This window comes from Pleurodeles waltl, chromosome 1_1 (genome assembly GCF_031143425.1).
Source record: "Pleurodeles waltl isolate 20211129_DDA chromosome 1_1, aPleWal1.hap1.20221129, whole genome shotgun sequence".
NCBI lineage: Eukaryota > Metazoa > Chordata > Amphibia > Caudata > Salamandridae > Pleurodeles > Pleurodeles waltl.
In genome coordinates, this window is record NC_090436.1 from 713,068,720 (window position 1) to 713,090,845 (window position 22,126).

The window sequence follows — 22,126 nt, forward strand, 5'->3', positions numbered from 1 at the left end:
CCACCTTGGAAGGTTTCACAGCTGACTCCACACTCCCACCGAGACCCCTGGGAGTGGCTTTGGTGGCTGGAGTCTTCGCCCTCTCCCACCGGGCACTGGCCAACTTCTGATGCTTCACAGGTGGGGGACTGTCTGTGCTGTGGCTCCGTGCCACACTGGTTGCCCTGGTGGCCGGTGCACTCCAGATTCCGGTGACTACAGGCACCACTGGTCCCGGAGATGTTGTGGCTGAGGTGCTAGTTCGGGACCTATGAGAGGGACTGGGTGGGGGAGGTGTGGGAAAGAGGTCAAGTTTGGACAGGAAAAGTTTTTTTGACACACTGGGATGGGTAGCTGGAGGGGGTTTGGGAGTGGAGGAAGAGGTTGTGGTTGTAGGAGGTGTTTGTTTGCTGACTTTGGGTGAAGGTGTATGTGCTGGAGGCTGTCGTGAGGTGGATGGCTGTTGGGTGGGTGTGTGCCTGTGTTTGTGTATCTTCGGAGGGGGCGTCACAGACACACTGGGAGAGGACACAGGGGACGTGTGAATGGTAGTGGGGTGGTGACTGCACGTGAGCGGGGTGTGATGGTGGGTGTGCTGGAGAGGGACGTAGTGGCTGTAGAGGTAGTGCATGCAGGTGTGAGTGTAGATGAGACAGGGAGGGAGGAGGGAGACGAGGAGGAGGGGGACACAGTGGAGGCAGTGGATGTTGGTGTGTCTGCATGTGTGTGATGCTTGCGTGAGTGCCTGTGGGATGTGTGGTGCTTATGTTTGCCTGAGCTTCCCTTGGGTGTTGACGTGTATGCATGCTGGTCTGTAGGTGTGCTTGGGATAGGCTGAGGTACAGGACATTGGCTCAGGGTGGAAGAAGTTGGAGGGGGGAGGATAGACACAGGGACAATGGCTGCCATCAGTGCTGAGGCCAGAGCATGAAAAGCTCGCTGAAAGGCCGCCTGACCAGAAGGAATGCCCTCCAGGAGCAACTGCCTTTTTACACCCTTGATGGCATTCAAAATGGTAGACTGCCCAACAGTGAGGGACCTTAGGAAGTCAATGACCTCCTCACTGAGGGCAGCAGGGGTGACTGGGGCAGGGCCTGAGGTGCCTGGGGCGAAGGTGATGCCCACCCTCCCGGGTGAGCAGGCACGAGTCGAAGGCTGAGGGGCTTCTGGGAGGGCAGTGCTGGAAGGGGGGGTGGCGGCTGTACCTGTAGATGGGGGGCACAGATGTTGCCGCCACCACAAGGGAGCTCCCATCAGAGGACGAGTCCGTGTCACTGGTCTCAGCTCCTGTCCCCGCCGTGGAACTCCCCTCGCCCTCCGTCCCACTGGTGAAGTCCAATTCCGTAGTGAGGCCCTCCATGGCCATGTGGGATGCAGCCCCCTGGTGCTCCAGTGCCACTGCTCCTCCGCTTGATGATGCTAATGCACACAAGAACAGGGAGACCACAAAAAGGGGGGGACAACAGAAGAAAGACATGTTGAGTGCATGCATTACCGCTACCGTTGGCGGACACGACAGACACAGAAGCCCCCTCCATTACCCCACGCTCTTGGGCTCCACTGTTCAATCCTTGGGACATGGCCTACTAGGCTATGGACGACATCTGCACACATAGATGACATAGGGGCATGACTAGGTTTACTTGGCACTCTACAGAGGTGGGGTGGGATGCCACATGGCCTGCCTTACGGAGGGACCTTGCCTACGGAACTCGCCCTGGCCTAGGGAAACCCACAGCCCACCTCCCCCACCCAGACCCCTCCACTGCGCGCAAAGTCAGCAGAATGCGAGTGTACTCACCCCCTTGTGGCTGCTGTGATGCCCTCAAGTGCCCATTCAACTCCGGGTACGCCACCGCCAGGATCCTGAACATCAGTGGGGTCATGGTGCGATGGGCACCCCTCCCACGTTGGGAGGCCATCCCCAGCTGAGCCTCCGCCGTCTTCTTGCTCCAGCGGCGAGTGTCCTCCCATCTTTTCCGGCAGTGGGTGCTCCGTCTGTGGTAGACCCCCAGGGTCCAGACGTCCTTGGCGATGGCACGCCAAATATGTTTTTTCTGGTGGGCGCTGACCTACATGATTTGTACAGGGGGAAGAGAAAGTTAATACCAACTGCACCGTCGCACTCTCCCCCCTTCCTTCTTACATCCACCCCTCTCCACACAGGCATAGCCCATATATCATGCTCCTAGAGTACTTACCTGTTTGTCTGGAGGACCGTAGAGTAGCGCTCACTGGGGGAGGACCCCGTCCACGAGTTTATCCAACTCCTCCGATGTGAAGGCAGGGGCCCTTTCCCCAGACACTCGAGCCATTGTCTCTTCCAGACCGAGGTCACAGCAGCACTTGCAGTGTAGGTCCTCTCCTGTCGAAGATCAGGTATCGAGTGATTGAACAGATAGAAAATGGCGGTCACGTCCGCGGCGGTGCGTACCGTCACCGCCGGCGTACATCGTCATTGGCTCCTGGTACCCATAGGGTCCAATGTTAACCAATGCAGCATTCGACCGCCTACCGCGACAGTGTACAACGCCAGCGCAGTTACCTCACATCCCATTGTCCCACTTTAGAGGTCAGGCAGCTGCCATTTCAGGGGCCCACATGGCTTCATTTTCAACTGCGTCACACATACCTAGGCCTAGACTCAACACACATACAGGCCACTTTTTGAGTATGAATGGTGTTCTGTGTAAGCTGTGGGTACATACCTCTGAGTTGTTTGACTCTGTGCTCGCTGTTGTCCTTCATAGGCACCATCTGCTGGGACATGTGAGGAGATGGCGGGATCCTCCGGTGTACCGACCATTGGTGGACCTGTCGACAATGGAGAAAAGACATGTGATAATCACATACAGGCTTGACCGTGCCACAATCCAGGAACTGTGTACCCAGTTGGAGCCAGACCCGATGTCAGCTATCCACCATCCCACAGGAATCCCCCCTCAAGTGCAGGTGCTGTCAGTGCTCCATTTCCTTGCAAGTGGGTCATTTCAAACAACATTGGCCATAGCATCAGGGATGTCCCAGCCTATGTTTTCCAACGTGTTGTCCAGAGTGTTGTCTGCCCTGCTGAAACACATGCAGAGCTACATCGTTTTCCCTCAGGTGGAGGATTTGCCTACAGTGAAAGGTGATTTCTATGCACTGGGACATACCCCAACATCATAGATGCCATTGATGGGACTCATGTGGCTTTGGTACCCCCTCCACAGGAGTGAACAGGTGTACAGAAACCGGAAGAGTTATCATTCGATGAATGTACAGATGGTATGTTTGGCAGACCAGTACATCTCCCATGTGAATGCCATGTTCCCTGGCTCAGTGCATGATGCTTACATCCTGTGGAATAGCAGCATCCCTTATGTGATGGGTCAACTCCAGAGGCACCCTGTGTGGCTATTAGGTGAGCACCTGGAAGCTAGTCAGTGGGAATGGTTGTCTGGGTCTGGGGATATCCCTCCAGGTTAGTGTGTGTCTAACAGTTGTCCCTTGCCATTTGCAGGTGACTCTGGTTACCCCAACCTGTCATGGCTACTGACCCCAGTGAGGAATCCCAGGACAAGGGCAGAGGAATGCTACAATGAGGCCCATGGGCGAACTAGGAGGGTGATCAAGGGGACCTTCGGCCTCCTGAAGGCCAGATTTAGGTGCCTCCATATGACAGGTGGATCCCTATTCTACTCACCAAAGAAGGTGTGCCAGATCATCGTGGCCTGCTGTATGCTTCACAACTTGGCTTTGCGATGACAGGTGCCCTTTCTGCAGGAGGATGGTCCAGATGGAGGTGTTGTTGCACCTGTGGAGCCCGTGGACAGTGAAGACGAGGAAGCAGAGGAAGAAGACATGGACAACAAGGACTCAGTGATCCAGAAATATTTCTAGTGACACACAGGTAAGAATACAAACCTGCCTACTACATGTACTTAAACACTACTACCTCTCTACTGTCTGTCGTTTTCACCCAGTGTATGGTCACTGAGTTGTCACTTTCCCTTACGATTTCACAGATGTGAGTCCCACTGTGTGACATCTGCTTTCATTCCTCATGGACTAGAGCTGTGTGACATAGGTATGTTGCCATTACCAATGAAAAAGCTTTTTGCCACAGTTATTGCTAATACAGTATTCTGAAATCACACACAGACTCCAGATTTTTTTGGGCTTTAAGGGTGTTTATTTAAGTGCTCAATATTGGAGGGGTTTGTAAAATGGTGAGGGGTGATGGCAGAGAAATGTCCATGGCAGAGTCCAGTCTATTAGTCTCACAGGTGCATTGCCCAAATGGGCATATGAAGTGGAGGTAGGGCAGTTTGAGGATGGACAGGGTGACGTGGGACTGTAGGATGACTATCAGGGTGGTCTAATTTCTTGGCGGGGGTCTTGGCATCGTTCTCTGTCTTTGTCCTGGATCTCAGGGACCGTTTGCGAGGTGGTTCTCCATCTGCAGGGGGTGGGGTGGTGGTGTGGTGGTCCTGTGGCGGTGCCTCCTGTCCACTAGCGCCGGCGGAGGTGGTGGGCAGTTTATCGTCCAGGCTAGTGTCAAGGGCCCCTTGTAGTGCCACAGTGTCCCTCCTGGTGTTTAGTACTTCCTTCAGCACCCCTACGATGGTGCCCAGGGTGGAACTGATGGTTCTGAGTTCCTCCCTGAAGCCCATATACTGTTCCTCCTGCAGGCGCTGGGTCTCCTGAAACTTGGCCAGTATCGTTGTCATTGTCTCCTGGGAGTGGTGGTAGGCTCCCATGATGGAGGAGAGGGCCTCGTGGAGAGTGGGTTCCCTGGGCCTGTCCGCCCCCTGTCACACAGCAGCCCTCCCAGTTCCCCTGTGTTCCTGGGCCTCCGTCCCCTGGACCGTGTACCCACTACCACTGCCCCCAGGTCACTGTTGTTGTTGGGGTGGTGGGTTAGCCTGGGTTCCCTGTAGTGGTGGACACACTGCTGATTGACGTGTCCTGTGGACGGAGGTATGGGCCCGCTGGGTGGGTGCTGTGTAGTTCCAGAGGGGGGAAGCTCTGTAGTGGCCTGTGACTGGGTGTGGGGAACCAACTGTCCTAAGGGCCCCGATGGGCCGTGCCGGTCATCTAGATCCAGTTGGACAGAGGTGCTGTCATCACTGTGGGCCTTTCTGTTGGTGGTGTGGACATGTGTGGACCCTCCTGTCCGGTGACATTGGGTAGGGGTCCTGCAGGGGTATAAAACATTATTATTGCATCTGTGTGTGTCAAGGTGTGCAATGGGTGGGTGCCCATGTACCTCAGTGCTGTGTGGGACCTTGTGTGATGATGGTTTAGGGGGGTGTACGGGTATGTGCAGTAGGCATGCTTTAGTGATGTGTGTCCATGCTTTGGTGTTGCATGCAAGGCTTGGTGTTGGGATGGGTGGTTTGTGATAGTGGGACATTTGTGAGGAGTAGGAGTGATGGGGGTGAGTGTGAGGGTGTGGGTATGTGCTGGCATGCAGGTAGGGTGGAGGATGTAATAGTAAAGCTTTGACTTACCAGAGTCCATTCCTCCACCTACTCCTGCGAGGCCCTCAGGATGCAGAATCGCCAAGACCTGCTCCTCCCATGTTGTTAGTTGTGGGGGAGAAGGTGGGGGTCCGCCGCCAGTCCGCTGAACCGCCAGGTGGTGTCTGGAGACCACGGAACGCACCTTCCCCGGAAGGTCGTTCCACCTCTTCCTGATGTCCTCCCGATTTCTTGGGTGTTGTCCCACTGCGTTGACCCTGTCCACTATTCTTCGCCATAGCTCCATCTTCCTTGCAATGGAGGTGTGCTGCACCTGTGATCCGAATAGCTGTGGCTCTACCCGGACGATTTCCTCCACCATGACCCTGAGCTCCTCCTCCGAGAACCTGGGGTGTCGTTGCCGTGCCATGGGGTGGTGTAGGTGATGTGTGGGGTGGTGTGTGGGGTGATAAGTGTGCTGATATGTAGTGGGATGTTGTGTGAGGTGTATGGAAGTTATGTGGGTGATGGTGTTGTGTGCCTGTGGATGCTAGTGTTGTTGATGGTGGTGTCTCTCTCTGGCTTTCGTTCGTGATTTGTGGTTGTAAGGGTTTGTGGGTGATGTGGGTGTGTGTTTTATATTGTATTGAGTGTGTGGGAGTGGTGTGTGTATGTGTATCAGGTGTGTGTATTTCGAATTGTGTAATGTGGCTGTATTTTGGAGATGTGTGTGTATTTTGAGCGTGGCGGTGTGTACCGCCAATGGAATACCGCTCCGTGGATTCGTGGGTCGTGATAGTGTGGGCGTATTTCTGTTGGCGTGACGGTGGAGGTTTTGTTATTGCCAGTTTATCACTGACCTTTGGTGTGGCGGATTACGAACTGTGGGTCATAATAGCTGTGGCGGAATTCTGCGGTGGTGTGGTGGCGGTCTTCTGCACAGCGGTAAGTGGCTTTTACCGCCAGTGTCATAATGAGGGCCTATATCTTTATATTGCTCTAGAACTTAGTTACTGAGTGGCCCAAACTGCTTACTCCACTAATTGTTTTGGAGTCAAGTTGCCTTAAGCACACATTGCCTCGTGAAGTTGGGGTTTAAGTCTGCGGTCCAGTGAAATTTAATACATTTGACTGAGGTATATTTGGGGTGTCCAGATTTTGGGATGACCATTTTGCTCCCACACCATTCATGAGAATAATCAATATGTCAATGCTATGCAACATAATGAAGTATTGTGCTTTAATATATTTTAATGGTGAGGTTAACCTGTTTTCAAGCAATATGTACTCCTTATCTTTTCACGTGGTAAATTCACTTCAGATCATGTTAGTATGGTAGAAAGAAGGAGTTCTTTATTAACAAATTAACTAAGCAATGACAGGATAAATAGGTGGGTACAGTGCATCTCTTTGAACTGACAAACAAGAACTACAAGTGCTTAGTTCTGAGAGTTTAAAGTAAAGGAAGTTAAGTTAGGCGTGTATGTTGACAAATATCTATTCCATAATCTTTTGGACTGCAAACCCTAGACGGGCTACCAAGTTATGTGGAGTTAGGCTGTGGTTGGATGCGCCAAGAAATCAACTGGGTGTGAAGGTCTATTTCAATGAAGTGGGTACTAGAGGATTTCATCTGGATGAATGTGTGACTGAAAAAAGATGTATGTGAACTAGACATTGAGGATGGGCCAGTGACATAAGTTTGTGGTCACTGAGTTTGAGCTTGGGGGCTTCATGCAGATTACGTTTGGCTGCAACATTCTAGGGCATGTGGAAGTAGAAAAATGTTTTTTGATTAGTGGAGGTACAGGACGTAGGCACCGGGCGGTTGAAGGCTTAACACAGTTCCTCCTACCATTAGACTAGTCATATCTGTGGAACTTTCTACATGCTAGCATATGGCTGACTAAAAACTACTCAACGTTCTGGAATGGGGTTAAACCACCTCTGCCACGTATATGATTGTAGCTATGATTATTCTGTGTTGGCCCTGTATACATAATACAATTTAGAAACCATGTGCTTTAACAATGCTATTCATTAATAGCACAAAAAGTAAGATCCTTTAGAAGGTTTATTAAAGGTGCAATCCCATGAATCATGTCTCAATATGTCTCATAAACCAACCACACATCATCAAACAAAAAATCATTCCAGAATGCCTATAGTTGGTGACTATGAGACATGCAGGACTGGGGAAGGATAAATATTATCTTCTCTCAACTGGATTTCCTCTTTAATGTTCAACATTGACCCATAACCTTACAACTATCACAAACAAAAACAGTTTAATGCTTATCTTGGCATTTTTGTAATCAACATCTGCAAGCAAAATGTCAATATCCCAGCCATATCAGAAGAAACAAGTCAGTATGAAATGCTGTATTTACTAAGTCAGGAACAAAAATAATATTTATTCAGTGAGCAGAAACAACACTGCCTACTCATATTCTTGTAAATAGACAAGCCAAATACATCCTGTCAATGAAAGGCATTATTTAATAACACGTCATTTGAACTCTATCAATAGGAGCCTGTTGGCCTCGGTCATCCAATGCCAATACACAAAATCATTAGTGGGTAATAACAGCTTTGCAATGTGCAAGGTCAGAAATGTGCCCTCGCATCAAAGACAACTCTAAGCAGCATAATGAGCACCAACACAGCTGTCTCGGTGCACTGGCAGTGCTCCAGCTGTTCCAGTCCAGAGGGAGCACATATCAATGCACAAAGGGTTCCTCATATTACAGGCTCCCCGCACAGGGTCCATCAGGGTGCAGATGGCTGTTGGAGGACCAGGAAGTTGTAGAACAGCAGGAGAGTCAAGGCACACTCAATCCCATTACGTGAAACCACTTGGCACTCACCACTCTACAAAGAGCGCAACCTCTGCTTGCTTACACTTTTTAAAGGCAAGTAATTCGCTCATCTCACAGATAAACAAGGATTTCGAAACTGGGCATTATTCCTAAGTACATCGGAAATCTTCACCAGTGAAATGCATTGCTACTCTTGGCAAGCATTTGGTCACATGTTAAAACTACTTAATGTTGATAGGTTCTGTGTTATTGTAGTATCAGTTCAATACGACCATCAGTGGGATAGGCAAGGCGGGGGTGTTCCTAGCTTGTGCTTGTGGAGTTATTGTGGAGTTTAACACGCATGCTTCAATGTTCTTTCTAAGACTGTAAAACTCCAGGCTTGTGGTATACGTGCGTCACGTCCTTACATCATGCCCCCAACACCAGCACTAAAAGAGCACGTGAGTAGGACTCATCCACGGATATTGTTTACTTGTTTTCTAGAATACTTGACTAGATTTCATGGATGATCCTGCATCATGTTTAATTGGTCAACTGTTATTTGAATCTGTTGTTGTTCCAGCTTTCACCTTTTATTGATACATCCAGGATTAATGTATTTTTTTAGAATAGGTTACTTTTGGTCAAAAATTATTTAACAGTTTTCAGAATTTTTTACAGTCCTGTGAAAGGTTTTCCCTTTCCCTCTTCCTCATCCACGGCTCCACACCCTCTGCCTGGTAGGAGTCCTAGTGGCCCACTGTCCTCGGAAACGCCCCAGCCCTACCAATCACGCCCACAACCTCGGCGTCACATCGCTCTCAATGTACCAACAGGAGAGCGCAGTTTCATTGGGTTGCTTCCACACCCTGCGCATGCTTCGAAAAATCTACAAGTTGATCCCCACTGAAGCCAGAAGGACAGTCACCAAGGCCCTTGTGAGCAGCTGCCTTGACTATGACAATGCACTCTACACCGGAACCACTGCCAAGACCCGGAAAAGACAACAACGCATCCAGAACGCGTAGGCCCATCTCATCAAGAACGCCTCACAACACAGCCACACCTCTGCCATTCTAAGAGACCTACACTGGCTGCCTATCGACAAGATAATCACCTTCAAGCTCCTGACCCATGCCTACATGGCCCTACACAACGGCGGACCAGCGGGCATCAACCACAGACTTTCCTTCTACACACCAACCAGACAAATCTGCTCCGCCGACCAGGCCCTCGCCAATGTCCCCCACGTCTGGAAAACCACAGCTGGAGGAAGATCCTTCTCCCACATCGCCGCCAAGACCTGGAACACCCTCCTCATCTACCTCAGGCAATCTCCCACCCTGTCACAGTTCAGAAAGGACCTCAAGACCTGGCTCTTCAACTGATCCCCAGCACCCCCCACATCCCTCAGTGCCTTGAGACCCTCACAGGTGAGTAGCCGCACTTTACAAATCCCTGATTGATTGATTGATTGTTGTCGAAGTCCTTCAGGTGCCACTGCATTTGAATTAAATAACCAAGTACATCCTCTGTACACTTGACTCACAAAGGACAGCTAGACTGAACAATACTTGCTTCAAAAAATGTTTCTAAATCTGATATTCAGATACAGTTTAGCACAAAAAAACAAATGCAATAACCTCCAATATCCAATCAGAGCTAAGTCTTGTTGAAAATAGTGTTTCTTCACACATGACAAATGTATGACAGCTAAAATGAGGAACAATAATACAAATCAGAAAGTATTTATATAGCTTACATTGTAAATGAAAGTAACATGAGTGGCTATGGACAATGGTATCTTGCTGTGACAGTGTCAGAAATAGGGCTATTATTTGGAAACAAGGCATCCCGACCAACTCAATAAACGTCTGGTTAAGTCAAAACACAGTTCTATGAGAATTTGTGCTCAACCTCTAATAGCCACGGCTCAAGAAGTAGACATTTCCCAGAGACATGTGTGCTAAATTCAGTACCAACAATTTTTTTAAAATTAATGAACACAGTACAATAATATTTCCCAAATCAATTTAGATAGAGAAATATTTAATGATCAAACAGACAACAAGATCATCAAAATAGGTTACGGGGAAACACAGATATTGATATTTAACATTTTAAGACAAAACACACCTAAAACAAACAAAAGTTTGAGGTTGACCAGGAACTGGGCACAATTTCAGGACAACTACGATGGAGTAGAGATCAGATACACCAAGTGAGCTTTCCCAATGAAAGGTTTTACCTTCAGACTTAGAGCCCGATTCATGGTTTCGCAAACTGAGAAATCTCCGTTGGCCTGGCGGAAGACTTAACATTCACCAGGCTGAGACTACTCTGCCTGACAAATTTAGAAATGACCGTCAATCTGGTGGTCATTTCTAAAGCATTTGCAGGAACCAACGTGATGGTGGTTCCTGTCAATGCTGTTCAAAGTTTGGTGCACAGCTCCGTCAACATGATGGAGCCGTCCATCAAACACATGTTTTTTTATTTTCTAACAGAAAATCCTGAAAGAGGATTCAACAAAATATGAGCCGTCTTCCACACCTAAATTAAAAGATGCATGAGGTTACCATGGCCCTTGGGCCTTCTGAGATAGGAGGTGAACTACAATAAGGGTATGTGAGCACAGGATACAGCAATACACAGCCCATAGTTTGTAGAGCCAAGGTGGACCATATTTGGTGAATATATGTTACCCCAAGGGCCTGTCTTATGACCCATATCATAGGAACCCCTTTAAAAATATTGATTCCTAACCATTTATAAAACCTCTACCAGGTTAAACACTTCAAGACGGAGCTGGAGCAAAATCACAGAAGCAGACTGGCTCAGCGCCTTCAGCAGTGATCAGCCTAACCAAGGACATCAACAACTTCAACAACTGGATCAAGAACTACTTGGATTCCCTCACACCCATCAACCCAACAGATATACTTGATCAATCAAGCAGGCTAGCTGGGAAACAGAAGACTTCTGAGAAACCAAATGACACTGTAAACAGCTGGAAAGGAAATCGAGAGACAGCCAGGACACCACTGACCGAACTACCGATCAGGCTGCACTAAGACACTATCACCAGCAAGTTGGAGTCACCAAGAAAAAAAGCACTAGTGGATCACATCAAAGGAGGCTCAAACAGCTGTAAAGAGATCTTCTTGATCACCAAAGATTTCACTTCACGCTCCGCACTGTCAACAACACTGCTGCCACCCAACAACTCCTCAACAAACTATCTAACTTCTTCCACATCAAAATGGCAAACATCTACAGCAACTTTGCACACTAACCCAATGCCAGAGAACTCATCACTACCCTAGCCACCACCAACCAAGAAGCTGCACCTGACTTAATGGACATCCCTCACCGGTAACTACACAGTGGTAATCATGTAGACCATCCTCTAACGGGCCCCAGTGGGCCCATGCCCCCAGCAGACCCACAAACTCGGAACATCACCAATCAGCACCACCGTGACCTTGACATCCTCCACTTTTCTGGATGAATGGAAAGCACTGCTCAAGAACGCCACAACCAATCCAAATGACCTGAGCAACTTCTGACCCATCTCCCTGCTCCCCTATCCAGCCAAAGTGATTTGGAATGCCATTAACAAGCAACTCGCAACCCACCTCGAAATTCCCCATCTTCTAGACAGCACACAATCTGGATTCAGAAAGAACCACAGCATAGAAACAGCACTGATCACGGCCACGGATGACATTCTAAACATTTTAGACCAAGCCGCTCTCATCCTGCTTGACCTCTCCACAGCCTTCATCAATGTCTCCCAGAACACCCTAATCAGAAGACTCTATGAGATTGGTCCAAATGGATTTGTTCCTTCCTCAAGGAAACACCCCAAAGGATCAGGCTGCTACCCTTCACATCAGAGACCAAGAAACTGATATGCGATGCCCCACAGGCATCGTCCCTCAGCCCCACTTTTTTCAACATATACATGACACTGCTCATCAATATCATCAGATCACAATACATCACCATCATCCCCTATGCCGATAAAACCCAACTAATCCTCTCCCTGACAGACATGACAAACACTAGCAAAACCAGCGCTACCAAGTGCATGACCATAGTACCAGACTGGATGCGAACCAATTGTCTGATGCTCAACTCCGACAAGAAGGAAATACTGGTCTTGGGCAACAAGACCTATCCATGGGATTCCACTTGGTGGCCTTCAGAGCCAAGACCAACACCCACAGACCATGCAAGTAATCTAGGGATCATCCTAGATGCAAGCGCAACATAACAGCTCAAGTAAATGCAGTGTGCACCTTCTGCTTCCACATCCTATGCATGCTGCAAAAGACCTTCACATGGTTGTCTCAGAACACCAGACGAACCATCAGACAAGCCCTCATCACCAGCAGGCTGGACTACCGCAACACTCTCGATGTCAGAATCTCCAAGATCTCTTACACAGACTCCAGACCATCCAGAATGCAGTGGCAAGACTTATACTCGACCTCCCATGCTACACGCACGGCAAATCACAAGACCAGCCAATTCAAACTTCTCACACACAAATAAACAAAACCCTACACAACACAGGACCAGAAAGCCTGAACAGATGCATACATTTTAATCAACCCACCAGATACCTTTGCTGTGCCTCTCTCTCACTTGCACACACATTCTGCATCTGCAAAAGCAAAACTGGAGACTGCTCATTCTCCTACATCGCACCCAAGATATGGAATGACTTTCCTCAACACACCAGAGCCTCTTCCTCACTTACTGAGTTAATAAAGAATTATATACATATGACCACAGCACACAGCGCATGTAGAGTTAGTGAAGTACAAAAAGTAGAATTAGGTGATACACATATGCTAATGAGTAGTATAGTCTTCTTCTTAGTGTTCCAGAGAGATGTTTAATTGGATCAAAAGTTGTGTACTAATTTGTACAGCCAAATATACACAGCCAACACATGTTTCATCACACAGTGACTTTTTCAAGGCTGTAAAGAATATAACATACACACAAATTAGCTTCATATTAGAAAGAAGGAACAGCATATTAAGAGCCAAAGTTTAGATGTGTGAGAAATACAGACATGACAGAAAGAAGGGTACGGTGCTGGGTGACCAAAACCTAAGTTAAGCATATAGAAAAAAACCTGAGTGCGCAAGAGAGTGGAGTGGTAGGTGACATACAACAAAAGACACAGTATACTTAAACAAGCATTTGCAATGCAACGGGTCTCGCGTTTGCTCATGTAAGAGCTGATCGCGTTGTAAACTCCTAGCCTGACTTTTCATCCATCGGCAAAAGTGCTTTTATGTACGTAACTCGAAAAAGTGACATTAACTGTCTAAAGCGCTCAACTTCTGCCAAGCGAAATCGCGCTAGGAAAATAGAGAAAAAAGTAGTCCACGATCTGACAGAAAACAGCGATCCTCGCATGTTTTCTGTACTTGGTCGCTGGGCTAGAGGAGGGCTAGCCACAGGAAAAGGCATGATGTGTACATGCCTTCCACTAATGAAAGCAAGCAGATTTTACTAGGCAAGCCCACGAACCAATGAAACACACTGATGTGACGTCGACAGGGCTCCGAGCCCTTTTCTAAGAACTAAAGCATCTCACTGCGATACGCATGCGCGAGCGCATGCAACGCAAGCACGACCCTAAAAAGGACCCCCAACCATCAAGTTGATTCCAGAAAGTGTGGTGTAGTAAAAGTAAGTCCAAGAAGTGAGAACAGAGCCAAAAAGAAACAAGTGTTCGTCTGTGGTACATGAGAGTACAACAGCCATGTGGAAGCTGGAAAAGTTTTTATAAACACCTACCGATACTTTCACTGAGAAACCAAGAGTCAACCAGATGAGACGAAGTAAATTCTCGGGCTGGAGGGATGTAAGGAAAGAGAGTCCAAACAAAGAGAAAGGGGGGATAAAGTAAGTAACCGTTATTGAAAAGAGTATATAAAGGGCAAATAAAGAGGGGGTCGCATAAAAGTACCTGTAGAGCAGGTACGGGCTTCCGGTGTCCCGAGAAGCAAGTGTCAAATATAACGAGAGTAGCGACACCTTATGTTCGCGAAGAATCCAGGTGAACCATGTTAAGTTCTGTAGAGAATATAAGTCAAAAGAAGGGTGGAGTATCCGGCTCAGAGATAAGGGTAAAGGCAAGTTGGTGAGAATCATTGAGAGAGCGAAAGAGTGTAAAAAAACAGTGAAGAGAAAAACTAGTTAGGCAGGGACTGTTGAGTACTAAGTAGAAACTAGTTCTCCAAGTCTAAAGGGTAAGGGCAAGCCCTTTGTTAAAGAAAACCAGAATTAATAAAGTACCAGGAATAGCGTTGGTATAAAGTATCGAGTAACATCGTAAACTAGAAGGCAGCCCGTCAAGAGCGGAGTAACGGCCTGCTTTTATGTCCAAAGACTGAATTGTTAAGTTAAATTAGTGAAGAGCATAATCCAGTAAGTAAAAAAAGCTCTGAGCAGTCAACGCACTCGGATGCAATCTTACGCGGTGGCCAAGGGAAGTTCCCTTGACCACTGAGGGTAAGCGTGACAAAACTCAAAGTGGAAAAGAGAAACAGAAAGGTCTATACCTACGCAAACGCGTGCCGCACTTACCAATATGTAGAGTAGCGGCGTGTGTGTCCCTTTAGTCAAGTCATGTGGACGCTCGATGTACGAGCCGAATAAGTAGCAGCCAAAAACAGTAAAATAAAAAACGGACTCAGTCAGTGAAGAAATAGATTGGCTCCGCAAGAAACAAAGACACAAGGTGGGAAAAAAGCGGTGGCCATGTTGGGAGGTAAAAGGGTATGAGGTAAGTAGAAGGCTAAAGAAGGCAGGCTGTAAGCAAAAGACTGAGGGGGAAAAGAGTTCAGGAGCGGGGTGGAAAATAAAGGCAATATGTCAAGTCGGGCAAAAACAGTAATGAAACGTCTTATGAAGGATGAATAAAGAGCACAGCTAGTCTGTAAGCAAAGTGGTCCAGTAAGTATAAAACATTAAACTATCTGCTACATCAAGTAACGAGACGGACGTTAAAGAAAGATGGGGAGTCACCACGCAGAGGGTGAAGGCATTCGGGGTCAGATGCAAAGACGAACAGTACAAGTAAAAGAAATGTGGGCAACGAAGTAAATAAGGTATAAGTAAGTCATGCAAATCAAACCAATGAAGTGTGTTGGTGGGTAGTGAATCCAGAGAGATGGGAAACCCATTATGTAAGTAGCCAACGAAGAAGGCAATGTTTGCAAGTCAATTAGAAAGCATACAAAAAGCGCTTACTATAATTTGTGTGACCAAATAAGGCTCTGACTGCAAAACAAGTAGTATTAGACATAGTCAGTGTTACCCATACTTAGTTGTATACAAAGTCTAAACAAGCACAAACGAATCTGTTAACAAGATAGTGTCATACCTGATGTGTGCATAATGACAGGGTTGACAGGCATAGGCAGAAATGAGACCACATAGTAACATGTCGCAACAGTAATAAACTAAGACAGGAACACATGCAGTTCCTTGTCGACATTTAAACCTTTTTCCACGGCACGTAATCTAAGAATCCATTTCGCTTCACATTTGCGTAGTTCCTTAGTCCTGTCACCCAGTCTTGGTGATACAGTGACATGAGTAATGCCATGGAATCTAATATTCAGAATATTGGCTTCGTCATGTAGTGAGTTGAAATGTACAGCAAGAGGGTGTCCCGGGTTGTACTTCCTAATGGCTCTGACATGTTCCTGGATACGTTCTTTGAGGGGACAAATGGTGCTACCCACATAGATTAGTCCACAGACATACAAAATACAGTATACCGGGAACCTATTATTTCAGTTAATGAACTGTCTGATAAAGTGAGTATGTCCTGTATTGTAAGAGAACATCTAGGTTTTGTTGAGAGCGAATTGGCACGTAATACAGCAGCCACATTTAAAGAAACCAACCGGTTTGGTAGGTAACCACATAGGCGAGTGAACTAGTGTCAGTGGTGCTATGTAACTAGGACATAGAATGTTTCTTAGAGTACGTCCTCTACTGTTAGTACTTGATGGTGTCTTCCCAACAACAGACCCAAGTCCTGCATCCAAGAGTAGCAGATACCAGTGTTTCTTCAAAATACGGATTAACTGATTACTCACAGGACTGTGGGCCTGATTACAACTTTGGAGGAGGTGTTAATCCGTCCCAAAAGTGACGGTAAAGTGCGGATATACCACCAGCCATATTACGAGTTCCATAGGATATAATGGACTCGTAATACGGCTGCTGGTATATCCGTCACTTTACCGTCACTTATGGGACGGATTAACACCTTCTCCAAAGTTGTAATCAGGCCCTGTATCTAGTAATGTCTTTTCTCTTGTTTTTGTGGGGTTTCTTATGTCCCCTAATGAGTAGGGTGTTACGTTTCTTATAGGATATACGTTTGCTTGCTGTGGAGATTGTTTCTTCCGAGTACCCCCTATTTCTGAAGCGTTGTGCCAGCTGTTCCATTTCTAATGAGAGTTCATAAAGAAGCTGAAGACCTGGCTCTTCACATAAGCACCTTGGGACCACACACTTACACACCTTGCCCAAAAGCCTGACTACCCTCTCTGGTGAGTTGTGCGCTATACAAATCAACATGACATAACCTAACTTAACATAACATAACATTTTCTTGTGGTGCCTTAAATACTGTCTATATGTCGGCTGTGTATGCAACACTAGTGGATCATCCTTGCCTTTGTAAAAGTTTTAAAATAAATCTGTTTAGATATGTTTGTTGAAGTATCAAATAATTTTGTCTACACTGACCATAAATTTCATTCATATAAAGCAACACATGCTAATTTAGGCCACTTGAGGTCTTATAGTACATTTACCACAGAAGACAGAATTTAAAAAAAAAACACTGACAGAGAAGTATGAGGGCACATCATTTACAAAGGGAAGGTTTGATTTCCATTCTTTGAACAGAGTTAACCTCACCAAAGGATACCTCTATAAGCACATTTTACCCAATTGAGGTGAGTGTTAAAAATAAACTAGACCATTCCTTCGATGTTAAAGCCAAGAAGAAAGATGATTAATGCGAAAAACAATATCACCCCTGTTAACGCTGAATTAGTAATGATTACTCATGTATTCTGAGATTTGAATTTGCATAGAAATTGTATTAACTTAGAGAAAAATAATGCACGCATTTGAAAGTGCGCTGACCAGAGTCGTCACCAATGTTCACAAAGTGTGCTTATTAACAGCTTATTAATATGAAATGTTGAGCTTATGTTTGATTAACGTAGTAATATGTCATATTAAGGGTTATGCATTATGTATTAGCTTTATTGATCGTAGGCCTTAACTTAGTAACATCTTGGCCTAGTTGCACGGCCTCATGTCAAGCTACATTTCTTAATCGACTTATAAAATGTCTGTCTAAAGAATCAAATTGTGATTTTCCACTGCGCTGAGCAAGTGCTCATAGCTAAAAGTCTTCTTCATAAAATTGCTTGCTAGGAGATAATGTACTTTCTAGTAAAACAATGTTTAATGCGATGTGTGTACTACTGACCTTCCCAAGAGAAGACAATGGATGCACTGACTGGAGAACAAGCTGCAACAGTATTGATACCTGACAAGCCAAGCGATGGGAACAGGAGACGAGGAGCCAATCATCGACATGTGAACTAAATGCGAACATGCGATTCCTCAACCAATAGGCACATGGGAAATAGTTTTACGAAATCTAATTTAGCCGGACTGCACTGAGTGGAAGATACCACTTGCCCATTTTCCGGTTGCCATACCGCCATTATTGTCTTGGCCATCCCGAGAAGAGACGTGCTTAACTTTATTGCTTAAAGACTTTGCTTTTCTGAATTTTTATTCTGAGCTTTATGCCTTGCTGACCAGACTGATGTCCTGATGACAAAGGCTGTCCTAGCTTGCTGATCCAAACCGAGGAGAGGTATACTATGTTAATGATTGCTCTGTCTATTTGCTTTTGTTTCTTAGTACCAACCGCTAATTTTGGCAGAGCCATAGTTAGATATTTTTCCAAATTTGTGATGACAAAATTCTTGTGCATGAAGACCAAACATGCTATTTTAATCTGATGTTAGATAGGGTTCACACTGATTATGCTCACTATATGTAACAACAGTTGATGTCTTTTCTTTGCTAAATCTAAATGTATGTTATTACGTTGGCACAGTTATTCTTGCTATTAATAGGTACTGTAACCTTAGAATGTGTAGTGGCTCAAGCCTTGATTAGATTGCAATTCTTTCGCCGCTTTGGTCAGCCAGTTTTGTTTCTGTATTTTTATCATTTGATTTTGAGACTAAGGGCCATATGTATCAAAGCATTTTCCCATTGACACAGAATGGGTAAAACCCTTTGATACATCTGGCCCTAAGTTATGTGACATTAGCATTGTTAATAAAGAGAAATAAACATTCTAACATTTACATAAAGGTGTGGTTGTTCATGGCCGCAAGGTCATGGTGTGTCGAAATTACTGACTCATTGATTATTGATGTCATTGATTGTTACTGCTATTGATTTGTATTGGTACGGGGTTCATGATGGAAAAAACTCGAAGCACAGTCAAAAGGTCCATCGGCCTATTCGTGTCTCCCTTGTAAGTTTACTTATTAAGGTCTGACACGCTAAGACCCCTCAGAGTGATGTGTTTAGTTAACAAAAATGAATGGATAAGTTAGACCATACTTGGGCTCAATGCTAAAGCTGGTGTTTCGGGTTCTACAGCCTCTCACTTCAACATACAGCCCTCTAGGGAGGCCTGCAAGGAGGCAGGTCGCCCGTACTCTCCATCAAAGAGTAACTGGGAAATTCTACATAGATCTCTTCCAGTACTCCTTTCGTGTTTGGGATCTTGTTCAGTGAAAGAGGTAAAGACTAAATTTACCAATATCATCACCATCAAAAACTAAGGTGATGTTTGAAAAGATCACGCCCACCAAAAGCTGTCAGGGAATTGTTTAACATGTGTGTCATGCACGGTGTTTAACATGATTTCCCCACAGAGATATCCTACTATGTTTGTTTGTGACCCAGTCTACCTATATGTTTCACCATGAGGCGCAGAAAACTCTCCTCCCAAAAAAAAATTGAATGTGACATCCAGTAAGAGCACGACCAATAACCCTTCGTTGACATTCACTCCAACGTGATACATAACAATGCATATTGTATGTGTTTAGTAAATCCTGCTTTAACCTACTTGTTGTAAGATTGCAAGTATAATGAGCTCGCTCGTGTAGCATACATTAAGTAATTTTACTAAAAACTGCATATTTATGACAAAATTAAAGAAAGAAAAATAACGTTAGGAAAGTTTGCTGTATGTATTTGACTGAAGAAAAGCATTCCTTTCTACAAATAAAGAATACACCTTGCTGATGCCCACTGGATCATTTTAGCTGCACATATAAGTTACACAGACTGTAATGCCGCCTATGTTGTATAATATAAACATTGGAGCAGATTTATTGGCGACGCAATTCATTGTGCAAGGGGAAAAAAGCAGCACAGAGCTGTAGTTATTAACAAGAATTGGCAAAAACAATAGGTCTTGCCTATGTGAGAGCTATTGGTTTTACTAATGTCTTTTAGACATGTTGCACAGCAGTGTGGTTGTGCAGCATGGGTAAAAGTAAAGTTAGGAAAAAGGAGCTATGATGTGGCCCACTCTAGAACCATGTCATAGCCATTTTTTAGGTAGGATGAGCGAGCAAGGATGGGGTAGGGGTGTGATCGGCAACAATGACGGGGAAAGGTAGGGGGGGTGGGAGATAAGGGGCTGGTGCATACAACTTAGGCACATCAAGAAAGTGGGAGGTGGAGGGGAAAAGCAACATGGAGAATGGGTGGTTGGGGTGCAACTAAAACCTGAGCACATAGGAAAAATGGGAGGGTTGGGGGGTAAAAGAAACACAGAAAGGTGGTGTGTGGGACGGAAAGAAGTAATATGGATAAAGTGTGGGTGGAAAAGGGAAGAACCACCATGGGCAAGCGGGGATGCTAGGAGAAGAACAAACAGTATCTAGTATCTAAATCATAGCGTGAGCAGTGGTAAGACACTAATCAGATGAAGAAATCTGTGCTTGGTAAATGCGCCACATGAATGAAAAAGAAGTGAAGCTGGCATGCACTGGCCAATTACAAGGCAGCAGAGAACAATGACAATGAAACAGTGAAATTAATGATCAGTAATGGGCGGACTCCAAGCTCTTGATAGTAATATAGTGCAAACGCAAGATCAAGCAAGAATAAAAAAATGGCCTGCTGCCTGCATTGGTGCACAAACAGACTGTCTTGAACTACACACAACTATTGCACCATGTTGTAGAGTGTTGTGTTTGCTGTCTGGAATAGGATTTGGACTGACAGCATATTCTTTCCACCACAATCCTAAACCTAGGCATATTTTTAAACATGCCACAGAGTGCATGTGAGCTGTGCAGCGCATCACACATGCAATATGTGGAATGCTTGGAGAAATGAAGACACTTCTTGATAGCTCGTGCTTCATGTAGGCATTATTTATGATGCAAAGCCTGGTCTGGCTACCTTAGCAGATCGGGCTTGTTGTTAAAAACTGTGGGTGCTTGTGGTGATTCGCCCAAGTTACATCCAAGTAACTACCCTTGATACAAAGTGACGCATAGTAGTGAAAAGCGATATTTTAACTGAGCAAATACACTTTTCCAGTTCCTAATACCTTTTTGTGCTGGAAAGTAAATGCACTTGCAAGACGGTGATTGTGCCAGTTTGCATGACTTTGCCCTGGGTTAAACCCTTAGTAAATGTGGTCAAGTGTTAGAACAACTGTATTTCTGTCAGGATGTGTAAACACACATAATGAAAAGTTTGCACTTTTCACAAAGTTACTTTTACCAGTAAGTAAACTGCTTAGGCATTATCTTCACATGTAGATAGCACAAAGGGTCACGTTTGACAGAAATGCAAATATTTGACACTTACTCGATTTTATTCCACAGACGGGTGAAATTTGTCCATTGGAGCAAGTACACATGTTAGGTCGTGAACAGAATCCGTCGCCACAACTATTTCTGCAAATTGCTGCAAGTTTGAAAAAAATGAAAGAAAGCATTAGATATGATGCTTCATAGGTCTCATTTTATTTTACAGCACAGTTGCTGGGACACAAAAATGATTACATTTTATCTTGAAGGGCGAGATTAATCATGAAAATGTAGTCACAGCCAAATGAACAGCAGAGACGTGTAAAGCAACGGCCTGTTAAATCTGCGTGACCTCGAGATCCCCCTGTTCACATCAACGCAGAGTCCAAACAGATTTCCATCTGTTTGGGGTGGATGAAATAAGATCACCATGAAATGAATAACACTGAGGATTTGTGAGCTGTCTGCAAAGGACTTAGGGCCCGACTCACAAAGCTTTTGTTGCTTGGGGAGATGTTCCTTACTCTTGTATTACTCATGATTTCACAGAGGAAAGTCACACCTATTCAGGGAAATACGATTTCTGAACTTTGACCCTAAGAAAAGTTACACTAGAAGTACATTAGCGGGCATGCTGTTTCAGTGTGCTGCAGGAAGTATAGGAGGCATGTTCTACTAAAAGAAGAATAGGTGGGGGAGGGGTAAAGCAGGTATCAACACCAATCACACTCCTCTTGGATGTAATGTATCGCTTAAGCATCCCCTAGTAGACACATCCAGATTTAAAAAGCCTTTAGTTGCCCTGGTTAAGCTGTTTCCAGACGTTGGCAAATTTGTAAACAGATAAGTGAGAGGAACAGCGGAAAACAGATTTGCCCAGGATCCCACAAGATGTTCAGGCAGGGAAGCCTGGTTTAGCACACACAGGCCTCCAGGTCCCACGGCCAGACATTGATGACGCAGAAACAAA

General features: G+C 45.7%; 1 protein-coding gene across 1 annotated transcript in view; it reads right to left on the reverse strand.

The window, feature by feature from the left end:
- FBN2 (fibrillin 2) overlaps positions 1 to 22,126 on the reverse strand; it is a 1,006,102-nt gene that overhangs the window by 907,455 nt on the left and 76,521 nt on the right. Inside the window, exon 3 of the mRNA XM_069227289.1 lies at positions 21,215 to 21,313. Within this exon, the coding sequence (XP_069083390.1) occupies positions 21,215 to 21,313 (99 nt within the window). The remainder of the gene's footprint in view (positions 1 to 21,214; positions 21,314 to 22,126) is intronic.